The sequence below is a fragment of the Peromyscus leucopus genome, chromosome 10 (assembly GCF_004664715.2).
Source record: "Peromyscus leucopus breed LL Stock chromosome 10, UCI_PerLeu_2.1, whole genome shotgun sequence".
NCBI lineage: Eukaryota > Metazoa > Chordata > Mammalia > Rodentia > Cricetidae > Peromyscus > Peromyscus leucopus.
In genome coordinates this window covers 91,910,942-91,938,510 of record NC_051071.1, presented here as the reverse complement: position 1 = coordinate 91,938,510, position 27,569 = coordinate 91,910,942, and the positions used below count along the sequence as shown (strand labels likewise).

Sequence of the window (27,569 nt, the reverse complement as noted above, 5' to 3'; positions counted from 1 at the left end):
GTGGCTAAGAATTACGTAAATGATCACACCCTAATCTTTTCAGTTTGTCAGGGAGAAGACATTAAAGAGAATGGAACAGTGATCAAAGTAGCTAACATTGATTGATTGATTGATTGATTGATTGTTTATAATCTTTGAGCCACTTTTCTAAGGTGATGCTTGCTCGATGTCTCTGTGTCTCTGTTTCTGTCTCTGTGTCTCTGTTTCTGTTTCTGTGTCTCTGTTTCTGTCTCTGTGTCTCTGTTTCTGTCTCTGTCTCTCTGTCTGTCTATCTCTCTCTCTCTCTCTCTCTCTCTCTCACACACACACACACACACACACTCACACACACACACACACACACACACACACACACACTTTAAAGCAAGACCCTATCTCAAACAAAACGATGAATTCCCCCAAAACATACATATAAAAATCACAAAATTCAACTTGGGCATGGTAGCACACACCTTTTAATTTCAGAACTTAGGAGGCAGAGAGGCTGGTGGATCTCTGTGAGTTTGTGGCCCGGCCTGTTCTTTATAACTGCCCAGACTACACAGTGAGACCCTGTCTCAATCAAACAACGCACGCACGCACGCACGCACGCACGCACGCACGCACCACACATGCATACCACAAAAGCAACGATAATAAAGCCCAGCAGAGCTCTAGACAGGAGCTGGCACTCCGAGCTGCATGTCCAGTGTGGCTGACTGCTTCAGTTGTGCGGTGTAACCACTGCTGTGACAGGTGACCTGGAGTGTCTGTGAAGATCTCCTGGAGTGTGCTGGTGCATACACGCCTGTGATGCTAGCCATTGAGAGAGGCTGAAACAGGAGGGACTTGTGAACTCAAGAGAGCTGGGCTAACCTGGGAAACATAGACTCTCAAACATTCCCCTTCAACTCCCCAAATACTTAGCATGTCAAGAATAAGCATGCCACTTTCAAAACTATTTTCTGTGAAAGTCCTTGTTAAAGTTACCATCCCCACCCTAATTTGCCTGAGTGCTGTCCTGGTGTTTTTCATGACAAATTGTTCTCTTTAGTACTTTTCAGAAAGTCTCCATTTAACTTTTAACATTTAATGTGTGCTCATTTGTAAAATTTCAACACTGTTTTCTTACTGAAATTTGCTTATTTTTATAGGAAATTTGAAACTTGCAGAGAGGGATTTTAAGGCCACTTCTGACTTGCTAAGTTCACCTTCGAGCTGAAAAACCAAGAGCTGCCGTGACTGGAGGGGACCCCCTTTTGGAGAAATGGCAGCGACAGCCCACCGTGTGATCGCCATGCTTGCCCTGACCAGCTGGTTGGCTGCTGCAGGTAAGGCTCGTTTTTGAATCGCATGCTTCTTATCTTCTCTTGAATGCCTGTTTTCTTTCTTTCCCTCCTCAGTCTCTTTGGTTAGAAATATTTAGGCCATGTTATCTTGTAAAATATGAATATTTATGTTATTTAGGCAAATAAAATATTTGACTAGCATCCAGATACGGAATGTCATGACATGGAGACCCAGCTAGCCTCTGCTGAGGCAGGCAGACAGAGCCCTGGTTGACTTTGTTACATTCGTAGATAATAGCAAAATAAGAATTCTGCGGTTCTCTTTATTCTTTTCAAAGAATTGTCTTGTAAAACAAATTGATCTTCTATACAGCGGTAGCACGCCTATCAGTGAGATTTGGGGGAGGGAGCGTTTAGTTTCAGCTGCTTCAGATAATAAGAACTCCTTAAGAAGTGGAGCGAGGTCTGAGAGGTGGCTGGAGTGCTTGTCTTGCCCGTGTGAGGCCCACAGTGCCATCTCCAGCGCTGGAGGAGAAAAAAGCGGCGTGGAGAGTAATACTCTGTTTCCCAGAGACCGTCAGAGTATAAGGGTGGAGCTCGGAGGACCGAATGACCGCGTTGGGAATATCATCCTGCATGCCAGCATCGTAGTGTCCCATGTCAAGGCCGTGTGACAAATTCGGAAGGTTAATTTGCTCCATTTGTCATCATTTGCTCAGTTATGTTCTGCAGTGACCTGTACAAAAGCAATTCATTGGCTCAGATCTGGAAACGGGCAGTTCTCAACAAGAACAGCGCCGACTTAAATATGTCCTACAGCCAGCCTCTGGGCTAAATGATTGGAGTATATAAAAATGAGTAAGAACGTTTTAATTTAATAAGCTCATGTAATCAAAACTCTGAGGTGTAATTATTTGTGACATTTTGTAGGAGATAAATTAAGAGATGGAGACACAGTTCATCTACACAGAGTTGTGTAGCTGGGGGATGGAGGATCCACATGTTACATTTTACGTCTCGTGTGGTGGATGGAAGATAGCATCTGATCACAGAGGCTTTGCAGACAGACGGGGGCTGTTTGCAGACAGACTGTGGGAAGGCCAGTTGGCATAAATTGACGTGTACGACTGGGGATCAGAATGCCCCCTCCCCCACCATCGCAAACATTTTGAAAGAGGGTTGTTAGTTTGGGTTGGTTTTTTTTCTTTTTTTTAAATGCCTGTGTATGAACCTGAACTGTCCATTCTGTTAGTGTGACTCTCTGTCAGCAGTTTCATTTTGTGTCATTATGGGAGAGTTATTTGCCTTTCAGTGTGCGCATTAAAAAGTATCTTTCCCTTCTTTCTTTCTTTTTTGTTTTTTTCTTTCTCTTTCTCTTGTTTCTTTGAGACAGGGTCTCTCTATGTAGCACAATCAGGAGTCAAGGTGTATACCGGCAGGCCCAGCAAAAATGGATCTTAACGTTAAGGTGGATCATGACGGGGAGATAAAGCACACTTGCTGTGATGAGGTGTGGAACTGTGGCTGGGGGACTGGTGGAGGACACGCGCCAGACAGAAAACATGAGTGTTGTTTTCCAGAAAAGTGGGGAGTGTGATGCGTGTGCAGCCTCGACAGTTTTCATAGGGAATCGGTCTGGCCAAGCCCGCGGGGAGGAGAAGCACATAGTCCAGATATATCCAAAGCCCTGCCGAGGTAGAAAAGACAGTAGAGCCACAGCTCTTATAGACACCCCTTTTGTTTTCCTGGTGTGTGTGTGTGTGTGTGTGTGTGTGTGTGTGTGTGTGTGTGTGTGTGTGTGTGTAGGTCAGAGTGCAGCTTCAGGAGTCACTTCTCAGGCTCTGTGCACTTTTTCCTGAGACAGGCCTCTCACTGGCCCAGAACTCACCAACTAGGCTAGATGGCTAGCCACGTAAGCCCGGGCCACTCATCTGATCCTTCTTGACACTGGTGGCTTACAGGTGTGTGCCACCACACTCGGCTTTTTAAAACGTGAGTTTTGTGGAATTTGAACTTGGAGTTCTGGGGCTTGAACTCTGGTCATCAAACTTGGAAGATGAGCATTTTGCTGCCTGAGCCCTGACCCCTAAGGGGGCTTTTGAAGTGTAGAAGTTTGTTAATGGTGTCATTTTGTACAACCAGATGGGGCCAAATGAATGGAGGAGAACTAGGTCTCACCTATGCTGACACATGGGGGCTCCCTTCTCCACCCTCAAATAGCCCAGACGGACCTCAAGTTTGGTGGTAGCTGAGGATGGCCTTGAACTTATGACGTCCTTCTTCTGCCTTTAGAGTGCTGGAAATACTGACATGTGTCTCCATGACCAGTTTATAAGGTGCTGGGGAGGAACCCAGGGACTCCTATGTGCTAGCAAGTACTCCACTGACTGGGCCACGTCCCAGCCCTTTTCCTAGCTCTCCACATAGACTCAGTTTACTTCACAAAGTGCTTTTTGGGGTATTCTGGCTGAGTTGAACTCCAAGAAGATCAAAATAATGAAAATTTATGGAGTAATTACTGTATGCTGGGCCCACCCTAGTGCTTCCTACACAGTGTAATTTCATCTCCAGAGCAACCCTAAGAAATGTGGGTGCTTTGATCATCCCTGATTTATAGATAAGAGAACAGAACGATAGGGGGTTGGGGCATCTCCTTAGGGCCCACAGTTTGCAAGAGTCAGCCATCGATTACTTTAGGATTGGTGATGCAGCCTGCACATCGCTGTATTATGAGAACTTTGAGGGCATTTGCTTTGGCTTCTCTTTGTTAATTGTTTTGAAACAGAGTCTTATTTTGTAGCTCTGGTTGGCTCAGAACTCACTCTGTAGAGCAGGCTGGCCTTGAACTCGAAGAGATCTGCTGGCCTCTGCCTCCTGAGTTCTGGGATTAATGGTGTGCCCCATCATACCCCACCTGAAAGGCATTTGAGGGAGTGATGATGGGCTCTCCTTGAGCTACCCATACCTTCATTTTTTAGTGCATATTAATTCTGTAAAACATCTGTGTCCTTTTGAAACGTTGCTCACAGTCTCTGCTGAGTACAAGCACAGCAGGAGACAGCAGTTTGTAAAGGAACATACACTTTATTGCTTCTCTCAAATGCTTGAACTCTAGTTAGACTGAATATAGTCATATAACAAGAGTATTCAGAGCCAGACATTATCTGTAATCAATCCTAGATGAAGGCAGGGTGATTGAGAGTTAAGTCATCCTTGGCTACATGGTTCTAAGTTAGCCTGGGATACACAAAACCCTGTCTTAAGAGTAACAACAAAAACCAGTGTGTGAGGAATGCCCAGAGGAACCCCCAGGGCAGGAAGGTCTTTGTGGGCTAGAGCCCCTGGAGACTCTTGTCTCCTGCTCTGTCCTGAAGGCTGCGCTGAATCAGGAAGGGGAAGAGGGCTGGCCAGGTGGGAACATTGGCACAGTGACACCCAGGGCACGGTCTCTCTCTTCTGGTGAGAAGACTTGGAAAACCTTATGGGGATGGGAGATAGGGCTCTTGGGAAAGGAGGAGGGAGTGGATTGTGGGGACCTTGAATATCATAACAAGGCTCTGGATTTTGTTCTGTACTTTGGGTTCACTCTTTTTCAGTCCTCTGAGGTCAGAGGCACACCCTGCTTAATAAGGATTTAAACACACACCCCCTCCCATGCAGCTAAGAATACAGACAGTTTCCAGGTAGGGCTACAGGCTGGTGTGTGTGTGTGTGTGTGTGTGTGTGTGTGTGTGTGTGTGTGTATGTGTGTATTAAGACAACTTACCCCATGATCATCTTACAAATAAGAAACTGAGACTCAGTTAATGACTTCTGCAAAGTCCCGTGACTTCTAAGACTCGGCTGTCGAAGGTAGGCCATTGCTACCCTATTGGGGTCCCCCAGGAGAAGAGCCCACGTGTGGGATGAATATAGTCATATAACTCTTAGCTTGATTAAGTGACAGGTGAGTAGCCACCAGTGTGACATTTGGTTGGAAGGGAGGGATGAGCCACCACAGCTAATGAAGTGACTGAGGTTGCTAGTATTGTTATTTCGTACAAAGGACCTTGTAGCGGTTTGCCAGGACGGGCCGGAGAGTGGGAGGATGAGGGCGGTAAAGTTGTCTTGTATGTATACCTCATGGGGGGGGGGCAAGCAGGAAGGCACAGCAGGGTTTTTATGTTGACCCCCAGGTCTGGAAGGCCCTTCTGTGGAAGTCTTTCCCTCTTTGCTTGCGTTGGGGAAGAGGAAGGTGAAGCAGGCAGGTGGTAGGCAGCCATGACCCAGGCTACCCACTGGGGTGACAAAACTCATCCATCCTTTTCCTCCTCACTCTTCTTCCTTGGCATTACATAGCATCATGGGAGGGAGAGCTCTGTTCTTGAAAGATGTGCCATGTAAGAACCAGAGTGCCTTTTGGTTGGAAATCACCGTAGGCTGTTGACTGGCCCCTTTTCTGAGATCCTGTAATCTATCTCACATCAAGAAAGCAGGAAGCTTGAAAATTAATGCTTGCCACTGCAGGCTTAAGTTTGTTTTCACTTTAAAGACAAACTACACATCTCTAAAAAATAGTAGCTGCTGTGTCCGAGGTCTGCCAGTGTCCATCAGGGGTATGTGTCCAGAGTCCTAGTAATGAGAAAAAGGCATGCAGAAAGAATTCAGGGAAGTCAGCTTGGCTAGAAGACATGGCCCTGGCTGCATTTGCTGGTGTGCCAGGTCAGCAGGGCTGCTGAGGTGAGTTCTGTAGAAACTCCCCTGCCGTAGCACTGGGGGTGGGAGGTGATGCCTGGCTTCTTCATTCCTGTCTTGATGTGGTGTCCAGGTGTGTCCTGTTGGAAGTTCGCCCACAGCCTGCACACACATTTTATCCATCAAACATGGCTCTTCTCATTCCATTTGGATACACCTGGGATTCCAGGTGCAGCCCACAGGAAGCTGAGATGGTTTTCATCTAAACTGCTTCCCTGCTGAGGAAGCTTTGAAGTCCTGTGTCCTGGTGACAGGCTGAGGTGCTAGCTGAGGTGTAGCTGGGTAATACTCAGTTTGGAGTGGGCTGAGCTGGCAGCTTGGAGAGTGTCTAAGCTAATAATTACATCCTATTGTAGCTGCCGTTTTCAAGATGCTTTCTCTACCTCCCATTTCATCTGAACCTCCCAGCAGCCTCTGGGGCAGGTCTTAGTCTCTTCATTTCTAGAGCGAGAATGTTGGGGTTTAGAGTGAGTGAGTGATTTAGAGAGATGATTCAATTCTTGGTCCAGATAGAACTCAAACACACTTCCACAGATAACCTCGAGCACCATGTGTTACAGAGACACCCCCTCCCCACCCCCCCACCCCCCACCCCGTCTCTCTCTCTCTCTCTCTCTCACACACACACACACACACACACACACACACACACACACACACACACACAGCATCTCACCTCCCCTAACTGCAGCCCGATGCTTTCCTTGGCAGGTGACAGATCTGTTCATTTAATCCTTACAGAAAACCCATGATCTTGGCATTCAACATTGTCACTGCTGCTGTTATGGCCAGTATTTTAACTCGTATTACAAATGAGAAGACCAGTGTGAGGAAAGTTAAGTGCAGCTACCCTGAGAAACAAATTCATAAGTTAATAGTGAGAGAGGTGGAGAAGTAGTGATCAAAGTTCCCTGCCCTTGGGAGGTAGAGGCAGGAGGGTGGGATGTTCAAGGTCATCTTCAGCTATATGACAAGTTCAAGGCTAAGGCTGGCTTGACTATGTGACACCATCTCAAAAACAAAACAAAAAAAACACACAAAAAAAACCAAAAACCAAAAACCGAAACACCTCAATGTCCCCAAAACAAACCAAACAAAAAAACCCCAACAAAAACAAGAAACCCAAACTTTACATTGTTTCTATTATGTTGTCCCAAAGATACTGACACTCAATTTTTAAATTTTGTTTTTTAATTGACAATTGATGTATTTGTGAGGCCCAATATGACATTTTAATATATGTATATTATATGTTTACATTGTGAGTTGGCATATTTAATATTTGAATCACCTGTCTTAATTGATGTATTACTGTGTATGTCTATGTGTGTGGTGTGTGTGCCCCGGTTGGTGTGTGATGATCAGAGAACAACTTGTGGGGTCTGAGTCTCTCCTCCTATCCTGTGGGACCTGGAGATCAAACTTGATGATGGTCAGACTTGGCAGCAAACACCTCTACCCACTGAGCCATCTTACTGGGCCCCATATTGACCACTTTTGTGTTTGTGTGGTAAGAACACTTGGAACTTACTCTCAGCAGTTTAAAAAGAATTACTGTGGGCTGTGTTTGTGTGTGTGTACACGCACGTGCCACTGTTGAGGGTGACCAGAAGACAACTTGCAGGGGTTGGTTTTCTTCTGCCAGGTGAGTTCCTGAGATCAAACTCTGATTATCAGGTCGGGCAGCAGGAGCCCCAGTGGCCGCTGCTGCGCAGTCTCCGCCCCTGCTGCGCAGTCTCCGCCCCTGCTGCGCAGTCTCCGCCCCTGCTGCGCAGTCTCCGCCCCTGCTGCGCAGTCTCCGCCCCTGCTGCGCAGTCTCCGCCCCTGCTGCGCAGTCCCCGCCCCTGCTGCGCAGTCCCCGCCCCTGCTGCGCAGTCTCCGCCCCTGCTGCGCAGTCTCCGCCCCTGCTGCGCAGTCTCCGCCCCTTACTCAGCCGGTCACGTTTGCAATACATTATCACTGACTACAGTCACCATGATACTTGGTTGCTCTCAAACGGTTTCCTCCCGAGATTTTGTATCACTTGACTAATCTTTCCACAGTCCATCCCCATCTCAGCCTCAGGCAACCACCGTTTGACTCTGTTTCTGTGAATTTGATAATTTTAGATTCTGTGTATTAGTGAGATTGTATGGTCTTGCTCATTTTGCTTAACATGACGACTTCCGGGTTTATCTGTGCTGTAGGGCTGAGAAGATTTCCTCCTTTTTAAGGCTCAGGGACTCCACTGTGTCATGTGCCTTATTTTCTTTGCCCATTTGTCCCGTAAGTTCTCTGGGTTTTGCATTAATGGCCCACAAATTTCAGAATGGGGACCAGACAACCATCTAACCAACCACCACTATCAATACCCCTCCCCCAAAACAGCAACAAAAAGGATCAATTGTTGTAGTCTTAAAGGTTCAAAATAGATTGAGAAGTACCTTCTCTTGCCAAACCTGAGGTCTTGAGACACAGGAGTTGATTTGGTTTCTGTGGTGGTTTCAATGAGAATGGCCCCATAGGCTCATGTATTTGGATACTTGGTCCCCAGTTGGTGGAACTATTTGGGAAGGATTAGGAGGTGTGGCTTTGTTGGAGAAGGTGTGTCACCAGGGCAGGCTTTGAGGTTTCAAAAGCCTACACCATGCCCAGCGTCTCTCTGTGCCTCTTGCTTTTAGGTGAAGATTTGAGTCTCAGCTGATCCTCCAGTACCTTGCCTGCTGCCACGTTTTTGACAGTTTACTAATGGCTGTTTCATTTGGGTAACTAGATGGTTAACAGGACAGCAAGTGAGGTTGTCTAAGGTCTGATGTCAGATTCGGCAGCAGAATGCATTCTTTCTCTTCTGCATCTGTATCCTAGGCTGTGTCGTTGCTACCCTGCTCTGGATTTCTGATTATTTGAAGTACTTTAGGATACCAATGGCAATCTGGTTTATGAAGAGTGATTTTCGACAGGACAGACTTATCTGTATGTTCCCAGGCAGCTGTATAATTGCTGAAAGTTTATAGCTCGGCACAGTTGTGTATATAGGAAGTTAGATAACGGATCCTTGGTGCTTTGGCACTGACACACACCGTGCGGCGAAGCAAATGCTGCTTGGCCCCCACCTGGCCCTGAGCCTTTGCAAGTGGAAGCAGGGACCATTCATCATTTTGCATTTGCTTTAAACTTTCAAATACCCACTGCATTTTAGATAAACCCTGTGGTCTTGTCCAGAGATTGTGAGTAACCTGCTAAGTCTCAGGCACTTTGCTGGCTTCTAAGGCACAGAAAGGGGGGAACTTAGGAGTGGGAGCTTTTGTCCATATGCTTTCTGCATAGTCGAACTTCTTAAACTGCTAATCGATTGCTTTATTCAGCCAGCAGTTACTGAGTGCTTACTGTATTCAAGACACTATTCCAGGCATTGAGATACAATGAGGAAAAAGGGCAAAAGTCCTTGATCTTATGAACCGTGTCTGGAGTGGGGAGAAATAGAGAAGAAACAATAATTATGCCTCTTTAGTGGGTCCAGTCTCCACTGGACAAAGGCAAAGAGAATAGAACTTGGTAAGAGAGGAGAACAATTTAAAGCTAAGTTGGAGGGGTGAGTGCTTGCCTAGTGCGCACAAAGCCCTGGTTTAATCTCCAGTACTGAATAAAACAATCTGATGGTGATGCATGCCTGTAATCCCAGATCTCACAAGGTCGGGCGTTGATAGTTCAAGGTCATCCTTGGCTTTGTAGGGAATTCAAAGTCATTGTTGGCTTTGTGAGACTCTGTCTAGAACAGGAGAAGGAGGAGGAAGAGGAAAGGAGGAGGAGGAGGAAGAGAAGAATAGTTCAGTTGGAAAGAACTCTAGATTCCACTAGGCCCTAGATTTCATCCTAGTACCACCCAAAAATACTGATTAAAAAATAAAGTTGGGATTTGGGCTTGTAGCTCAATAATAGACTATAGACATATAATGTGCAAAACCCATTGTACAAAAGCACATCTATCTGTCCATCCTTCCACCCATCTATCCATCTACCTATCCACCCACCTATCCACTAGTCCACCCCTACCTCCCACCCATCCACCCATTGATCCTTCCATCATCCACCCATCTACACACACATACCCCACCCCATGAGGTAGAGCCCTTAGAGGGTTTGAGCCAAAGAATATGATCAGGGGCATTTTTCTCTTTTTCCATGTTCATATGTGTATGCAAGTATGTGTGTATATAAACATGTTTTTTTGTGTGTGTGCATTTATGCATGTTTTGAATGTGTATGAGTATATGCATGTTTTGCATGTGTATGGTGTGCATGCATGTTTTGTTTGTGTGAGGGTATATATGCATGTTTTGCATGTGTGAGACTGTATGCATATTTTGTATGTGTGAGACTGTATGCATGTTTTGCATGTGTGAGCATATGCATGCATGTGGAAGCTGAAAGTTGATATGAGGAATCGCCCACCTCTGAGATCATGCTTCCACTTTGCTTAGTGAGGCAGGTCTCTCAATCAAATTCACAGCTCACTGATAGGCTAGTCTTGCTATCCTGCTTGTTTTGTGAATCCTACCTCTACCTTCAGAGGCTGGAATTTGCATGGCTTCTGGGGATCTGAACTTTGGCATGCATACTTCTGTGGCTAGTTTTTTAATCCTGAGCCATCTCCCCAGTCCTATGAGCATGCTCTCAGGGGATCATGCTCTGGGATACTGTTCGATAATCGTAGTAATTGTATTAAGCGACGGTGGTAACAAGGGTCACTTATTACATGGAGGGACCTTGGGAAGTGATGTGCTCCTTAAATGAATGGTGACAATTCCGTAATTCTTGTCATTCAGATGCGTGCCTTTGAGAAGGAGGAGCCTTTCTGATTTTTCTCTTAAACCTCATCCCTGGCATTAAAAGGCCTGTACAACCCTGAGTTTGCTGCAGCCTCAGAAGGCAGTCTTTCTGTGTTCAAGACTGAACTAGGGAAGTTCAGAGGAATGCTGTGGCATTTTCTCTTTTTGCCCCTAGGTAGCTCCCCCCATTTTTCTAGCACCCCCCCCCCACATGTGTTTATCTTGTTGGCTGTGCATATGGAGCAGGCTAGACTTTGGAGTGGGCTTAGGTCATAAAGACTAGAAAAACTCCCCACATGACTGAGCTTATGGGAGGGGGACATCTTGGATTGTGCAGGATTCTTTGAATAGAAGAAGGGAATTAAGAGAGGGGGAGAGAAAAGGGGGATTTTTTTATTCTCTTAAGTATTTTTATTCTCTTAAAGTACTTTTTTTGGGGTGAGTGTGGAGAGAGGATGGGGATATGGCCTAGAAACAATGTCTAACAGGAAAAAAAAAGCCTTTCTGGTGGAAGAGTTGTTTGAATTTCAGGCGTGTTCGTGATATAATTGGAGAGCAGGGTCTGAGCCCAGCACCTACCTTGGTTGTTGGCAGGAACAGCTCTGGGTCTCGGTGTAGCTGTGGTGGGCGCCCTACCATCCTGCCCCTGTGTTTGCCAGGCTTAATTAGCTCTGGAGGACGCTGTCAAAGGCTGTCTGGCAGTGGTCTGTTAATGATAGGGGACAGATTCAAAAGCACTAATTAATTGTTAGATTATTTGCAAAGCACATGCTGGAAAACCCAAAGCCTGCGGAGAGGGTTGGCAGAGATTAGCCCCGACCTTCCAGGCTCAATTGCCTCTTGGAGTTGGGCCAAGAGGGGCGTAGCTGTTCTTTGTGGAGAAGTACTCTTGGCCTTCTTCTTCCCTGAATTGTCAGTTTGCTGTGCCAGGCTCCACGGTGACAGAGCTTCTGTGGTCCCTGAAAGACCCAGAGTGTGCAAAGGACACCCTTGGGAACCTGTGTGTGCTTTGTTTAGTGAGAGAAATACAATCACTTAATATTCACTAACTAAATAAATAGTCATTAACTAAATAAATACTTCCCAAAACAGCCTCTCAGAGAATGGGGAGGGAGCTGCAGTTGGATCGGTCCAGGTCCTGAGTATTAAATGTTCAAAGGCATCAGGTTTTGGCTTTTGGGGGCTTGGGGTTTAGGACACTTTCGGACATGCCTGAGGCTCTGTCCTTGGCCTGCAGTCTTACCAAAAATACCTGCCCCCAAGAGACCACTTAACATGTTAATAATCCTGTTTAAAGGGGGTAAGCAGAAAGAATGAAAAATATGAATTCCTAGTGCATTAGGAAAATAAAGCTTGAAAAAAAACGAAAAGCCCCTCAATTTGGAATTCTGTGTCCCAGTGGATGCTCAGTGTAGGCAGCATAGGGGAGGGTCCTCTTTTTCTTTTGGGGGTGTACCTTACAGATCACAGTCCCTAGACTTAGCTCCACCAGATGACTTGTAGGTCAGTAGTGGTGCCCAAGGTCCCTTATAGATGAGGGATCTGAGGCCTTTCCAGTGACCACCGGTTTCTGTTGCTTCTGAGGGAGCGCTGTAGAGGGAAGCAGGAAGAATTCGCTTCTTATCTAAGAGCCAAGCGTAAGAGAGCTGCCGTGGCCCAGTGTGAAAACAGCCTTCAGAAATATCCCAAGCCCCAGGCCTGGCCCTAACTCCCACTGACCTCCATCCCTCTGTGCTTGGGCGGCCAAGTGAGTAAGTGGCTCCAAACGCCAGACCAAACTGCACTTTATTAACATGATTCAAAAGAAAAGAATTCTAATGAAAACTTTCAGAGATCTGTGCTGAGCCATTTCATGATATTGTCAGATCTTCCTGAACTCAAGGAAGGCACAAGAAGATCTGTTGACTGCTCAGTCTGGAATCTATTGGACAGTGTCTTCAGGAGTCCTCCAGAGAGGGTGCTGGTGGAGGAAGCTATGTGCTCGGTGCTCACTTGGAGGCCCAGTGTCCTGAGAACACGGGGAAGTGCCCCGCCCCCCCCCCCCCCGGAGCCCCCAGACCACTTCGTGGAGTCTGATGAGACTGAAGCTCTCAGAGCTGTGTGGGATCATGAAGAGGTTCTCCAGTTCAGGGACTCTTTTTGGATCGATTAATGACACTTTGTCGTGGGCATGTGTTGTGTGTGGATTTAACCCATGGCCTTACATAAATGACACTTTGTCGTGGGCGTGTGTTGTGTGTGGATTTAACCCGTGGCCTCACATAAATGACACTTTGTCGTGGGTGTGTGTTGTGTGTGGATTTAACCCGTGGCCTCACATAAATGACACTTTGTCGTGGGTGTGTGTTGTGTGGATTTAACCCGTGGCCTCACATAAATGACACTTTGTCGTGGGCATGTGTTGTGTGTGGATTTAACCGTGGCCTCACGTTAATGACACTTTGTCGTGGGTGTGTGTTGTGTGTGGATTTAACCCGTGGCCTCACGTAAATGACACTTTGTCGTGGGTGTGTGTTGTGTGGATTTAACCCGTGGCCTCACGTAAATGACACTTTGTCATGGGCGTGTGTTGTGTGTGGATTTAACCCGTGGCCTCACATAAATGACACTTTGTCGTGGGTGTGTGTTGTGTGTGGATTTAACCCGTGGCCTTGTGTAAATGACACTTTGTCGTGGGTGTGTGTTGTGTGTGGATTTAACCCATGGCCTCACGTAAATGACACTTTGTCGTGGGTGTGTGTTGTGTGGATTTAACTGTGGCCTCACGTAAATGACACTTTGTCGTGGGCATGTGTTGTGTGTGGATTTAACCCGTGGCCTCACATAAATGACACTTTGTCGTGGGTGTGTGTTGTGTGGATTTAACCGTGGCCTCACGTAAATGACACTTTGTCATGGGTGTGTGTTGTGTGTGGATTTAACCCGTGGCCTCACGTAAATGACACTTTGTCGTGGGTGTGTGTTGTGTGTGGATTTAACCCGTGGCCTCACATAAATGACACTTTGTCGTGGGTGTGTGTTGTGTGTGGATTTAACCGTGGCCTCACATAAATGACACTTTGTCGTGGGTGTGTGTTGTGTGTGGATTTAACCCGTGGCCTCACGTAAATGACACTTTGTCGTGGGCATGTGTTGTGTGTGGATTTAACCGTGGCCTCACATAAATGACACTTTGTCGTGGGTGTGTGTTGTGTGTGGATTTAGCCGTGGCCTCACGTAGATGACACTTTGTCGTGGGCGTGTGTTGTGTGGATTTAACCGTGACCTCACGTAAATGACACTTTGTCGTGGGTGTGTGTTGTGTGGATTTAACCGTGGCCTCACATAAATGACACTTTGTCGTGGGCGTGTGTTGTGTGGATTTAACCGTGGCCTCACGTAAATGACACTTTGTCGTGGGTGTGTGTTGTGTGGATTTAACCGTGGCCTCACGTAAGCCACGAGCGCTCTCTGCTCCGTGGCCCTGCTCTGTTTTGTTGTCTGTTTCAGCTTTACCACACTTTTACTTTGGGAAAGTGATGCCAGCGACTGGCGTATCCCAGAGAAGCTGTGCGATGGTGCTAGGCTAGTGCTTGAGTTTTAGTTCATCATTTTCAAAGACTTCAACTTAGCTGTTTTAGAAAATCATCATGGTTATTTGCATTAAATACACAGAAGTGGGGAAGGGTCCGGGTTGAGAGAGAGAAAACAGGAATTGCCGGGAGTCTGCAGCTTGTCATTTTTGTTTTGCTGTTCATAAACATGGTACACCCTTGCATTCTTTTCTAGTTTTTAAAATCTGCTCTACGTTTGTAGTTTTGGAAGGTCTTTTTCTTTTTCTTTTGTGTGTGCTAGGAATTCCCTCCAGTGTCTCATGTATACTAAGCATGTGCTCTACCATTGAGCCACACTCTGAGCCATCAACAGTTTATCTTGGAGACTTCAGTGTGTTCAGGTGTGGACAGGGACATAACTTAGAGCTGTAATTTCACCCTCGGCAGGCATCTTCATTAATAATGATGGCAATTAACGTTCCCCATGGCTAGAAGGAGCCTGAGCGTTCAGGAACAGGTAACTAAGGCCAGTTGCTAAAGGAGGTTGGTCTGGATGGCTTTGCTGTAGGCTGTGGGAACTTCAGACTCACTGTGTACCATAAGGAATATGTGTCTAGCCGAGGCTCAGGACTAGGCCTTCTGAGAATCATATCATCTCTTCGCCGTGGTTAAAGTGAGAATCCTTGTTGCTTTGGACTAAAAGTCAGAATTAGGCGCAGTCTCAGAATCCAAATATTGAGTGTTACGTGTTTGTCAGGTTCTCTGATTTTCAGTGAAATTTTGCTTGAGTATAATCACCCCAGTGAAGGTTCTCAAAAGATTTCGTAAGGATTTTACCTTCTGAGTGTGAGTGTTTAAAGACTTTATCCAGGTGAACAACGACTGTTAGATTGTTACACGTTTATTAAAGGAAGTAATTGTTGTGGTTTGAATGTGAAATGGTCCCAGCTCTTGGTGCCGCCTGTGGCGTTTGTGTGGCACTGAGAAGTGGAGGCTGCTGAGGGGATGAGTCACTGGGGGGGGGGGGTCTTGGGGTTCTCAGCCCAGCCCTGTTTCCTTTTCGCTCTCTTCCTGGAGTGGATGAAGCCAGCCATCCTCCTTCCTGCTCCCGCCACCAGGACGGACTGCCTCTCCTTGAACTTTAAGCCGTTAGATTTAAGCCTCTTTCTTAAATTGCTTTTATTAGGGTATTTTTATCATTAGAATGAGAAAGTTAGACAGTTAAACTTCTCTACCCTCTGGTCGAGACTGGCTTTGACAGGTAGATGAATTTTGCAAACTAGTTGTTCAAACAAGTATGATCATGAGTGTGAGACTTTTCCAGAGGGTCTGTGAGGTCAACATAGTTTTCTAGTGAGGTTAAGCTCCCTCAAACCAGGCTAACCTTTAAGGGTTTGATAGCATTAAAAGAGTTAAATAAAGCTGCTGCCGTCTCAGAGGAATCAGGGCACCACCTTACTAACACACATTTGCATAAATAATTTCCAATTTCATTTATGTTGAAAATGAAGCTATAGAAACCTCCAAATTCATGTTAGTGGGCAGTGGCGTTCTCAGGAAGAGCTGCTGCGTAGCTGTTTGAGTTATACGTTGAACTGGTCCGTCTTTCATGGACCACCATTTCCCTGAAGAAAAATGAAGGGACTCTGGACAAACAGGTCCACCAGACTTTACAGACAGTTTTGACTAAGTACAAAGTGAGCCTTTTATTGGAAGGAAAACTGCTGGCAATATTTGTTGCCAATGATAAGATCTTATTCAACCAGAATTCACAATTTGGAGAAGTTGTGTCTATCACCATGGCCGTGACAGTGTCATGGTAGTTAACTACTTTCTGACAGGATTAATGGAGATGCTGTGATCACATGACTTTAAAGACACAGAACAATGAGATGTCTTAACTGGAAATCCTGTAAAACTCATCAGACTATTGTTTTCCAAATCAGTGCCTGATACATGAATTAAAACATCCTTCATATTTAGAGTACAGGGCAGAGCAGTTGATTCTTAAAACCTTTATATTTTTAGATAATTTTAGATCTAGCAAAAGGGTTACATAGGTAACATGGAAGTCTTCTGTGTTCTTCACCTGGGTTTGCCTTATGATAACATAACCACAGAACGGCGGTCGAAACTATACTAAAAAAACTATACTTAAAAAAACTATGATATTATTACATTAATGTTCTAAAAGTACTCCGTTTATTTGGACTTTACTAGTATTTATTTGTTTATCCAAATATCCTTTGTTGGTTCCAGGATCCACGCAGGTTTTCGTCTTGCCTTTGGTTTCCCGTTTCCTTGGATCCCTCTAGTCTGTGACTGGTCTTCGTTCCTTTAACGATTTTGATCCTTTAGTAAAGTACTGGCTGCCGCACTTCAGTTTGGGTTTGTCTGTTGCTGTCTCACGGCCATGCTGGAATAGTGCTGGACTGGGAACGATGCCACGGAGCTCCTGTGCCCCTTTCTGGGCATCAGCTCGAGTGGATGTTGTTGAGGGTACTTATTCCTTGGTGATGTTAATCTCGGTCACTTGGTTAGAGCGGCATATGCCAGAATCCTCGGCTTATTCATAAAGTTACTATTTTTCACTTTAAAATGATTCAGGATTTTGGAAGAATGCAATGGATTTTAATGTATTGGAGTATGAAAAGCTCATTACGTGACTCAGAGGCAGTGTTGCAAGAAGCCTTACAAATGACTGCTTGTTGATCTGAGATACAATGTGGAAGAGGACATAGGCACAATGACATGGAAAGACTGTCAGGATTTGCAGCTTCCAATTGCTTAGACCGCTGGCACTCTGCTTCTGCAGGACTTATAGCTAAAGGTTTAACCAAGCACAGATTGGAAGTACGTTAAACACATTGCATCTGTACCAAACCTCTCATCATTGTTACCCAAATAATTTAATAGGAGAACTGCACAATATGCACACTGTGTTAGGCCTTATAAGTAGTCTAGAGGTGATGTAGAGTACCTGGAGGGGATGTGTACAGGCTGTGCCATCTCGCATAAGGGACTTGAGCATGCCTGGTGGCAGTGGCAGTGGGGGTCCCTGGGACGAGTCTCCTGAGGATACCTAGGGACAACTGTGTCTGTGTGAGGCCACATTTCTTCCTGTCTTTCAGCCACAGTAATGCATCATAACAAATTGAATGCAGAAGTAGGTCTGAAACCCAGCTGTCTTTTATTAAGCCGGACATTAAAGAGATTTGCAAAAATGTAGAACAGTGTAATTCTACTCTCTGAGTTGAGCTGCTTTAGAAACTGTGTTTCATGCAAGATGCTGTTTATGTTGGGATGCACTGTGTCTGAGGTTGGCTCTGAACGACTCAATAAGTACTTAAATACGTCTCAGTTTTAGTTTCTATTGTGGTAAATATATGCGTATGTGTGAGTACATACATATATGATTCAAAGAAATACAGTCTCTTTGGAGTCCTCAGTTTCCCCATCTGGCCTCAAACTATTGGGCTCAAGGGATCCTCCTGCCTAAGCCTCCTGAGGATCTGGGATTACCCATATATGACACTGTGCCCAACTAGTCCTCAATAACTTTAAAGCACAAGAGGATTCTAAGCCACAGCATGTTGATTGCTGCTTTCTGATAATACAGAGGAGAAAGCCCAGAGAAACTTCTTTTGGCCCAAACAAAGGTTTAAAGAAGGACTCTACTAAGGAGCCCTGGCCCTGGAAGAAGTCACTCAGCCTCTGTGAGTTTACTCAACTGGCAGACAAGGGGGATTGTCTGTGGGATGTCCTGTATGTTGTGAATATATGTTGCTATGATTAATTGATAAATAAAACACTGATTGGCCTATAGTCAGGCAGGAAGTCTAGGATAGGCGGGACAAACAGAGAAGAGAGGTTGGGAGGTGAAAGTCTGGGAGAGACACCAGCCTGCTGTCCAGGGCGCAACATGTAAAGGCAACAGGTAAAGCCACGGAACATGTGACAATATGTAGATTAATAACAAAAATGGGCTGAGTTAAGTGTAAGAGCTAGTCAACGGTAGGCCTGAGCTAATGGCCCAACAGTTTAATTGATATAAGTTTCTGAGTAATTATTTTATAAGTGGTTGTGGGGTCTGTGGTACTGGGGAGGACTGGAGAAAACTCCAGCTACAATTGATCCTTTCAACTAGTGAGATTTCTTCAACTCCAAGCTCTGTGGTTCCAAATAACCATGGCTTCAGGACGCCATCTTATCAGCCTGAGCATTATGGGTAATGTGCACTCTCTCTATGTGGTATATGCAAGGCTAGAGATGAAGGGGGTGGTCTGTAACAAGATTTAATGAGACGGGGATTCAAGGGCCTTGTTCTGAGTTTGGGACCTGTAATTGATTTCTTTGATACTTCCCTTAAAAAGTAGAAGTTTTAATGTTGATAAGGTTTTTCTACAATGAACAAGAGACTTAAAATTATTGCTGAGTATTTCTTACAGTTAATAGATATTACAGATTTAAAAGTACCCAATTTCCTATAATTTTTCTGCTCTGATGTTATATGTAAAGTTATCTCGTGTGAATAGTTGTTTTTCATAAATTATTTTGTTAATTAATTGGCTTTTTGAGATCTATCCCGGCCATATTCTGTGACCTGCTAATGCAGGGTTAACCAGTTGCCTGGGATGTCTATATTGAAGCAGGTGTATAGGAGGTAGGTATTTATGACTGTTTATAATCGTTATAAAGTTAGTTATTTTTGTTCTTTAAAAACCTGACCATTAGTTTAGGCAGCATTGATATTTGTAGATAGAGATTTAAAAAAACAAAACAAAACAAAAACAACAACAACAACAACAAAAAAAAAAACAACAATAGCTGGGCCACAGAGTCTAATACTTTAAAAATTAAATTAATGGATAATCTCATACCTTGGAACTATTTTATTTTATTTTGTTCTGTATTATTCTTTGACTGTTTCATACAGTATTATTAAGTCTGGGACACTTTCATCCCATATTCCTTCTCATTCCCCTGGTTCCCTCTGAGACTCTTCTCAACAATCTCCTCCTTTGATCTCTCTTTCTTTCTCTCATGTTATATAAGAACCCCAAACCTCAGAATTAACTTTTTTGGGGGTAGGAACCGAGGCTGGGGATGGCACGTGGGGTTTCACACATTCTAGGCAAGGACTCAACCACTGAGCTACATGCTCAACCATAGTGCCTCCGTCTTTTAAAATGAGGTGACCCGAGGAAGAGAGAAGGCAATAGTGTAGTATTTTATTAGGTGTCCATCTAAGTCAGGTGTTAAACAGGATCCTGTGTTCCATGTGGTAGATTTTGTGTGGAAACTGTCATCGTTGGAGGCCAGCACTGTTACATTTACCCATCTGAGCCATCATCTCATCCTTACCAGAAACATTAGTATCTGATACATTGTGTTTGTTATACTGTCATGGGAAAACATTGCCACTGATTTTGAGTCTAGTTATTTTTATTTTCACTTATTTATTTTTATGTGTATGAGTGTTTTGCTGGCACGCATGTCTTTGCACCATGTGTGTGCCTGGTGCCCAAGGAGGCCAGAAGATCATGTCAGATCCCTAGAGACTAGAATTACAGATGGTCGTGAGCAGCCACATGGGTGCTGGGAACTGAACCTGGGTTTCTTTAGAAGAGCAGCCAGTGTCTTTAAAGCTGAGCTATCTCTCCAGCCCTTGCACCAGATTCTTTTGATGTCTAAGCTATTACTTGGACCTCTGATCTTGGCGCTGAACTAACTTTCTGAGCACTGGTCCAAGGCAGCAGATTAGTTAAGTAAGTTCAATACATACTGCACAGAGATTAGAAATGTGTGATGCTCTTATATCAAAAGAACTTTATTCAATAGACTGCAAGTTTTATTTTATGTTTTAGGATATTTATGTGACCCAATCTAAAAGGAAAATCCTCCTCACCCCTAACAAGAAATTAATTGAGCATGATGCTTTGGTGAACTGACTCAGAGCCAGATGCCTGGATGCACACCCCAGCTCTGCCTTGAAATGGCCTTGTGACCTCGTTCAGTTCTGGTCAATAAAATGGGGGTGCCCAGTATCTGCCTCACTGTGTTGTTTTGAAGAACTAATAACACATTGTGCTTTTATGCACAAAACCCTGCCTGCCACTGACCATATTCTGCTGAGCTGTGCCCTGGTCAGTATTGGTGTGGTTTTATCAATCACTGCCAGTTAACTTGTGGCTTATGTTTTCATGACATTAGAATGTCTCAGTGGCTGTGCACATGCACATGAAGTTAACTTTGTGTCTTTTCTCATGAGCTGTCCACCTCTTTGTTCTTGTTGTTTTCTGGAGATGGGGGTCACTCACTGGGAGCAGAGCTGTCTGCTCAGTCGACCCAGAGGAAGCCCTGCGTCCCTGCCTCCCTGCCTCCCGAAGAACTGGAATTACAAGTGTGCACCAGGAACCGATCTTAGGCCCCCATGTTTTCACGGCAAGCATTTTCATTTTACCCACTGATCCTCAGCTCTGATACAAGAATTTTTATCTCATTATCAGCATTATCCTCAAGCAAATTATCCCTTTAAAATGTCTTCATCATGTCCAGTTCAGTCTGAATTGGTACAAATTACCCAATACCCAGCTGATGGGAATCCTCAGCCTTTGCTTGAATTAAAAACAAAAAACAAAAACAAAACCTCCTGGCTCATGAGATTCTCTCTTATGGTGTCCTGTGATCTACCTCCACTCCTAGCCCTCGATCTGCCCTGCAAAGCTGCATGGAACTTATTTAATGAAAAGCCCTCTCAATGTTGATGGTGAGCAAATGGCTTCTGGACAGTTAGATACTGTCTAAAAGTGACTACATTTTGTCATAATTTAGATGGCTCAAAAGATTTTGCTTTCTAACTAAGTCTCAAGTTTGTAGCTTGAGCATAAGAACTTTTCCCCTGAACCTCTAAGACTGAGCTAGACGGACATGGTCAGTATTCCGGTTTCCCGACACCTCTCTCACAAAACACCCCCTGAATGGCCGTCCTTTCCCAGGTTGAGGGGTGAACTGGTCAGGGTGGTGGTCACTGTCACCAAAACCTGGAAGGACAAGTTTGGGAGGAAAGGGATATCTTGACTCGTGGCTTCAGAGGTGTGTATAGGAAGAGGTCCTTCGGTCAACGAAGGACACAACCAATGAGCTAGGCTAAGACATCCCCAAGGACTCATTCCCTTAGCCTTCTAGCTAAGGCTCCTTCTCAAGTGTCTAGAACTTCCCTAAAAACTACCACTATGTGGGGACCGAGCCTTACAGGAGCCCATCTTGACTTTTCCAACTAATGAAACAAGAAACATGAATCGTAAGGTGCCATCCAAACATTACAATGTAGAAGAAACATGTAGTGGAAATTCCATCATTTCATGTCCAAGGAGTTCCATTTTCTGGGGGCTTTAGATATTTTCTTATGTAATTTGCAAAGACTACCGGGCACTGTAGAAAATATATGTAAAATTAAAGTGGCAGGCGCTGAGAACCTGAGCAGATAATTGGGGAAACGTGGGTCCCTTTTCCGTAGGTGTTTGTGACTGTCTACCATGCCAATGGCTGCACTCTCTATACAGAGAGGACAGACGTGTGGGTCAGTGCTCACTAGCACAGCCCAGGGACTAACTGGATTGTTTTCTCGGGGAGAAACACCCTTTGATCTTGGAAGCTGGAAGGCAGCTTGCCGTATATGCCAGATTTCACACTTGCCCTGCAGCCTGCCTTGGTTTAACCATTTTACTCGGTAGCTTGGTAACTTTTTAGTGAGTTATATAATTCAGCTTTCACTTTTTTTTAACCTGTGAAAAACAGGACACTGATTGTGTATCTCGGGGTGGTAGTGAGGAACAACCAGGTGACTGTGTAAAGGGCTTAGAAGAGAGCCTGATACAGTGACATGATAGATGACAGTATTGCTGTCGTCAATTTGGACGTTTTTGAAAAGACTGTAGGTGGAAAATAGATGAAGGAATGTTGGAAAGTACAGTGTCCTTATGCAGACTCAAAGGACTATGGGTAATCTGTCTTGGTTCATCAAAGGAGACCTCAGTACTTGCAAAGTTCTCTGCTATGGAGGGACACTGTGTTTCCATGTGCTCTTTCTTATGGAGCGTGGCATTAGTGCCCTGTTAACTAGGAAAGAAGGCTTTGAAGTTTAAATTCACGAAGTAGAAAATGAAATGACGGAATCCACCTACTTTCTTTCAGTCCCCTCTCTCTCCCTGCTTCCCTTCCTCTCATCCATGTAGCTGAGGCTGATCTTGAACTCTTGATCCTCCAGTCTCCACTCCCAAAGCATTGGGATCATAGGTGTGCACCACCACTCCAGACTAACTTTGAATTGTCTTTATTTTTTTGAGGGGGGGCATACTAAGGATTTAATCCAGAGCTTTTTGCAAGTGCTCTATCATTCGCCCTTTGAATTTTCTAAGCTATTCTTGCACTTAGAACTCTAGCTGTTGAAGTTCTTTTGTTAGGGTGGGGTCTTAGAAAAAACTACGCTTTCTTTCTTTATTAGACTTACATCATTCATAGGCAAAACAGAACAAAAACTAGACAACATAGATAGAAAAAAGCATATATGTTGTATGCTTATTTAACTTTTTAATTTCGCACTTTATTATAAGAATGTTGCAAAAGAAAAAACCACATACACTAAAACTAACTAGACCCAAAGACTATATATAACTGTTCACTTTGGCAAAGAATTAGAATCAACTTAGTTGCCCATAAACAGATGAATGGATAATGAAAATTTGGAATATATTTAAAATGGGATACTATTCAGCTAAAGGAAATGAAATCATAAAATCTGTAGGAAAATGGATAGACTTAGAATATAAAATATTAAGCAAGATTATATATTCTCAGAAAGAATACAACTGAATGTTCTCCCTCATATTCAGAACATAGCCGTTTATATATATATAAATATACAAATGTACATGTGGGTTCAGTAGAATGTATAGAAAAGAGAACAGAAGACTGAGTGTCAGGGATGAGGAAGGACTAAATATAGATAATGGACGTGAGTTATAAAAAAGGATGTAAAGCTAATTGTTTTGCTAGCTCTAATTCTGTTGTGGATTTTTTGTTTTTGGTGGTGAATAAATGTTTTAAATGTGTTCAATAGTGGAAGTATAAAATCCCAGGTAAGTTCTCCAGCTTCTGTTCCAAACACCTACTCCAACTCTGGGTTGTTTTTAACACTGCATGTGCTAATGAAGCTCCATGCATATTGTCTTGTCATTTTGTCCCTGAAGGGAGTGAAGTGTATTTGAACACGCCATGCACCAGCCCCTGTCCAGAGTCCGCACCCCCCTTTCCCTGTTAAAATAAATTGGCCATTATGTTTAATAGGACTTTAAACAGAGGTAATTAATTGTGACATATTTTGATGTTCAGTAGGGAAAGGAAACGCATTATGTGAACAGAGGTTAACAGGGAGTCTTTGAAGGTTGAAGTTACTTGCCTAAGAACAATCTTAACTATTTGGTTTTTGTTTGGCTTGTAATAAAAAATATAAGGGCAAGAATGACAAGAATTCCAGGATTTGAACATTTAGCTCTGTTTGCAAAGTAGGTTTGGCCCATGTTTACAGGTTCATGGATTACTAGAATAAATTAGGGGATTTCAACCTTTTAATAAATAATCTGATTGGTTCTTTTGGTAAAGACAGAAATATATGTTTTTGAGAATGGCAGGTGTTATTTCCACTTGTCTTTTAAATGACTATGTATCTGAATATGGTACCAGGCTGATTTCTTTTCCTTTGAGACAGTCTTACTCTCTGTAGTCTAGGCTAGCCTCCAACTCACTACATATTCTAGGCTGACCTTGAACTCCAGGTGATCTTCATGTTTCAGCCTCCCAAGTGCTGGGATTACAGGTGTGAGCCACACACTCAGCTTCCAAAGACGGATTATTGCATCTGTTTTTCAGTTGAAGATTGGTCTGAAAGTTTCATTTGAAGATGGGTCTGAAAGACCGCCAAGTGGGATTTGTGTTCACATATGTCCTGTAACTTCTGTGGCTCCAGTCAGGGTGATTTGATTTTGCCCAAAGGAAGGGACTTGACTTATAAGTAGTCTCATTTTTTTTGTTTGTTTGTTGTATGTGTGTCTATGCATATTTATGAATGTGCATGCATATAGAGGCCTGAGCTGGATTGTGGGTGGTCCTCTATTGCTCTCCACCTTATATATTAAGGCAGGGTCTCTCGAGTGAGCCCAGAGCTTTCTGGTTGGGGTAGTCTAGCTAGCCACCTTGTTTCAGGGATCTCCTGTCTTGTACTTTGGAGTGCTTGGATTACCAGTTGGCTGCCACACCCACCTGGCACTTATGTGGGTGCAGCGGACCCAGATCCTAGTCCTTATGAAGATCCCTCACCCACTGAGCCGTCTCCGGGCCCTGAGTGACTTTTTATAGTAGTTTTTGTTGTCAAGCTTGTACCCGGAGGACAGAAGCTGCGCTCTCCAAGTAGAAGGCAAACTATTCCTGATTTTTGCGGGTAGATATTCCCAGCACACACGGACAGGTGTTGGTGGTTCCCACATGGCTTGTGCTCATCATCTACTCAGTGTGTATCACAGGCCTAGCAGATCTCCAAGCCTTTGGACGGTGTTGCCTTAGGGAGGTGGAAACAGTAATAATGGTTTCTATCCTGCAGAAGCCTTAGGACTCCAGTCCAGTTTTTTCCTGTGAGATGGAAGGAAGGATGAGCTTCCCCCTGTGGGGCGGGAGAACAGGTTCTGCCTCGCCCAGAGGGCAAAGGCCACAGTGAGCATATACCATGCATGTATAAGGTGAGGATGTGACCGCTCCAAGGTGTGGTTGAGGGGAAGGTTTTTATTGTAGATATGAGGGAGAGTCCAGCCAGAGGCATATTGAAGAGTCTAGAGCAGAGACAAAGTGGTACACTGAATGTGGTCAGCAGAGTGAACTGGGCCGTGAGAGGAGAGAGAGGGGAAGAGAAGAGCTGACTAAGAGAGGCGACCAAAAGAGCCCTAGACAAGATGGCAGAATTAAACAGGAATGAGAAGCCTGGTTGGGGGTGGGGGGATGCTGTTCATGCAATGGAGAAGTTTAGGGTGTGGGCTGAGAAGAGCTGAGAAGAACCACTGAGTCAGCCTGGAGGCCAGCATGTGCTTTGGGCTATACTAACAGGCACCACAGGTAGCCATTGGTCTGGTTTCTTTTGAACTTTGCAATATACAAGTGTCTCTGGCCCAGATCCAGTTTCTCTTCTCTAAGATCCTTCTCTCCTCGGCTCCATCTCACTGCCCTGGGGACTGCTAAAGCCCCGACAGGAAGTCTCCACTCTTCCTATGCCCTTTACTCTTCCTGAGCCTCCAGGCCAAGATCTGCAGGTGGGACAGAATCCTGTCTGTATGTAGCAGCTGGCTCTGCCGTCCCCGGGGCCCACACTCCTGGATGAAGTATTAGTTGGTGTGACCGTAGCTCCTGCTGACCACAGATGCATAAGAACAGACCTTAAGGGCCCAAGGAACGTTCTGGGTGACCTCTGCTATTAAGCAGCTGCGCACACCACCAGTCGCTGTGGCAACTGGGCTCTGTTTACAAAAATGAACAAGGACTTCAAGCCTGGGGCATCCACACCATGGATAGGGCTCCCCTTGGAAACTGACTGCCTGCCAGATTGCCAGGGCTAAACCAAAACACAGACAAACCAAACAAAAGTAGCCTGGAAGTAATCTGCCCTTGGGGGCATGTACCAGGCCCCCAAACGACAGTATCACTCTTTGCTGGACAGGCCTTTGCAGGGTAAGCTTATCTCGGTTATGTCAGAGAAAGGCAGAGGCTAAGACTGCGGTCCAGGGCAGTGGTGGTGGTGCACCAGCCTGGCTTCTCAGCTGTGAGTTCAGATTCCAATAGTGTCGAGCGGTATTTAGACTAGAGATCCAAGTTTTGAAATCTTCGTTTCTGTTATGTCCTTTTAAAAAAGATTTATTTTATTTGTGTGTGTGTGTGTGTGTGTGTGTGTTTGTGTGTGTGTGTGTGTGTGTGTGTGTGTGTGTGTGTGTGCGCGTGCGCTTGGGGGGCATCAGGTTTTCTAGAGCTAGAGTTACAGGTGGTTGTGAGCCATCTGTCATGGATGATGGAACTGAACTGGACTCGGGTCTTCTGGAAGAGCAGTGAGTGCTCCTAATGACTTCTGAGCCACCTCTCCTGCACCTAGGCTGTGTCTTTAGGCAAACTGGGGGGCTGCATTTGAATCTGCACCATCCAAACCTGTCAGGAACTGCTGGCTTTGAAGCATATCCTCTTTGAGGTCTTTCTTTTACAATGAACGGTGGTCTTTTGTGTCCAAAGCACCCTTGGCCGTTTGACTTCCCCTTTAGAAATGGTGAGCTGCTGACGTTGTTGAGCATACAATGAAGCACCACACTTCTTTTGACCTGTATTCTGAGTGCTTCTGTGTCCTCAGGTTTCATAATTCCATGGCTGGGGCCTCTCAGCACTCATGTGTCTTCACCTGGGTCTTCTGATGCCATACTATAGCGTGTGGGAGTCTGGGGAGTCCAGCTCCGACCTGCTCCCACTTTTTGAAGGACTCTTGGGTGGAGGAGAGAGGAATGAGGAAATATTAGGTAGAAAGAGACGATAAGAAAGACAGAGACACAGGATAGTTTCGGGAGGGCGCTGGATCAATACCCAGCTGTGCCCAGAACTTTATCCAAAAGTGCTTTTTATAATATGCCAAGGAAGAGGCGAAAGACCTCCCGCTTGCAAGATCAAAGCACACTGTACAGCCAAGTGTAGATCCTTCCAAATACCTGGTAAACACGCCCATGGCAAAATCATCTCATTATGCAGCCCTGCTGGGTAAAGCAAGCTCAGATTCTCTGATTCTGAGTAATTTCTCACTAGATAGCGTCTGTGGGTCTCCACAATAGAGTTCATGTCCCCATACTGTGTCTCATCTCTGTGAGTCTACTTGGGCCGTGGCCCAGAAGACCTCATGGAAGAGAAGATGCTGGGGTGGCAGAGAAGGCTGGCATTGGTGTTTTGTCAGCAGGACACATGTCGGGATTATGAACCAGAGGAAGGACAGCCTTGGCTGTCCTGCTTACCATGTGTGTTCACTACACCCATGGCATCTTGAGGTCCCTCAACGGCTCATCCTGCCCTCGTCAAGGAGTTGAGGGAGAAAAGAGAGAGCCTGGGGGTGGGGTATGCCATCAGCTGTAATGACAGTGCTGGGAGCTGGCTTAAAC

At 44.9% G+C, this 27,569-nt stretch overlaps 1 protein-coding gene across 1 annotated transcript in view; it reads left to right on the top strand.

The window, feature by feature from the left end:
• The window catches only part of Tgfbr3 (transforming growth factor beta receptor 3), a 187,128-nt gene that overhangs the window by 19,872 nt on the left and 139,687 nt on the right, over positions 1–27,569 (top strand). The window contains exon 2 of the mRNA XM_028867370.2: positions 1,134–1,310. Coding sequence (XP_028723203.1) covers positions 1,247–1,310 — 64 coding nt within the window. The 5' untranslated portion in view covers positions 1,134–1,246. The remainder of the gene's footprint in view (positions 1–1,133; positions 1,311–27,569) is intronic.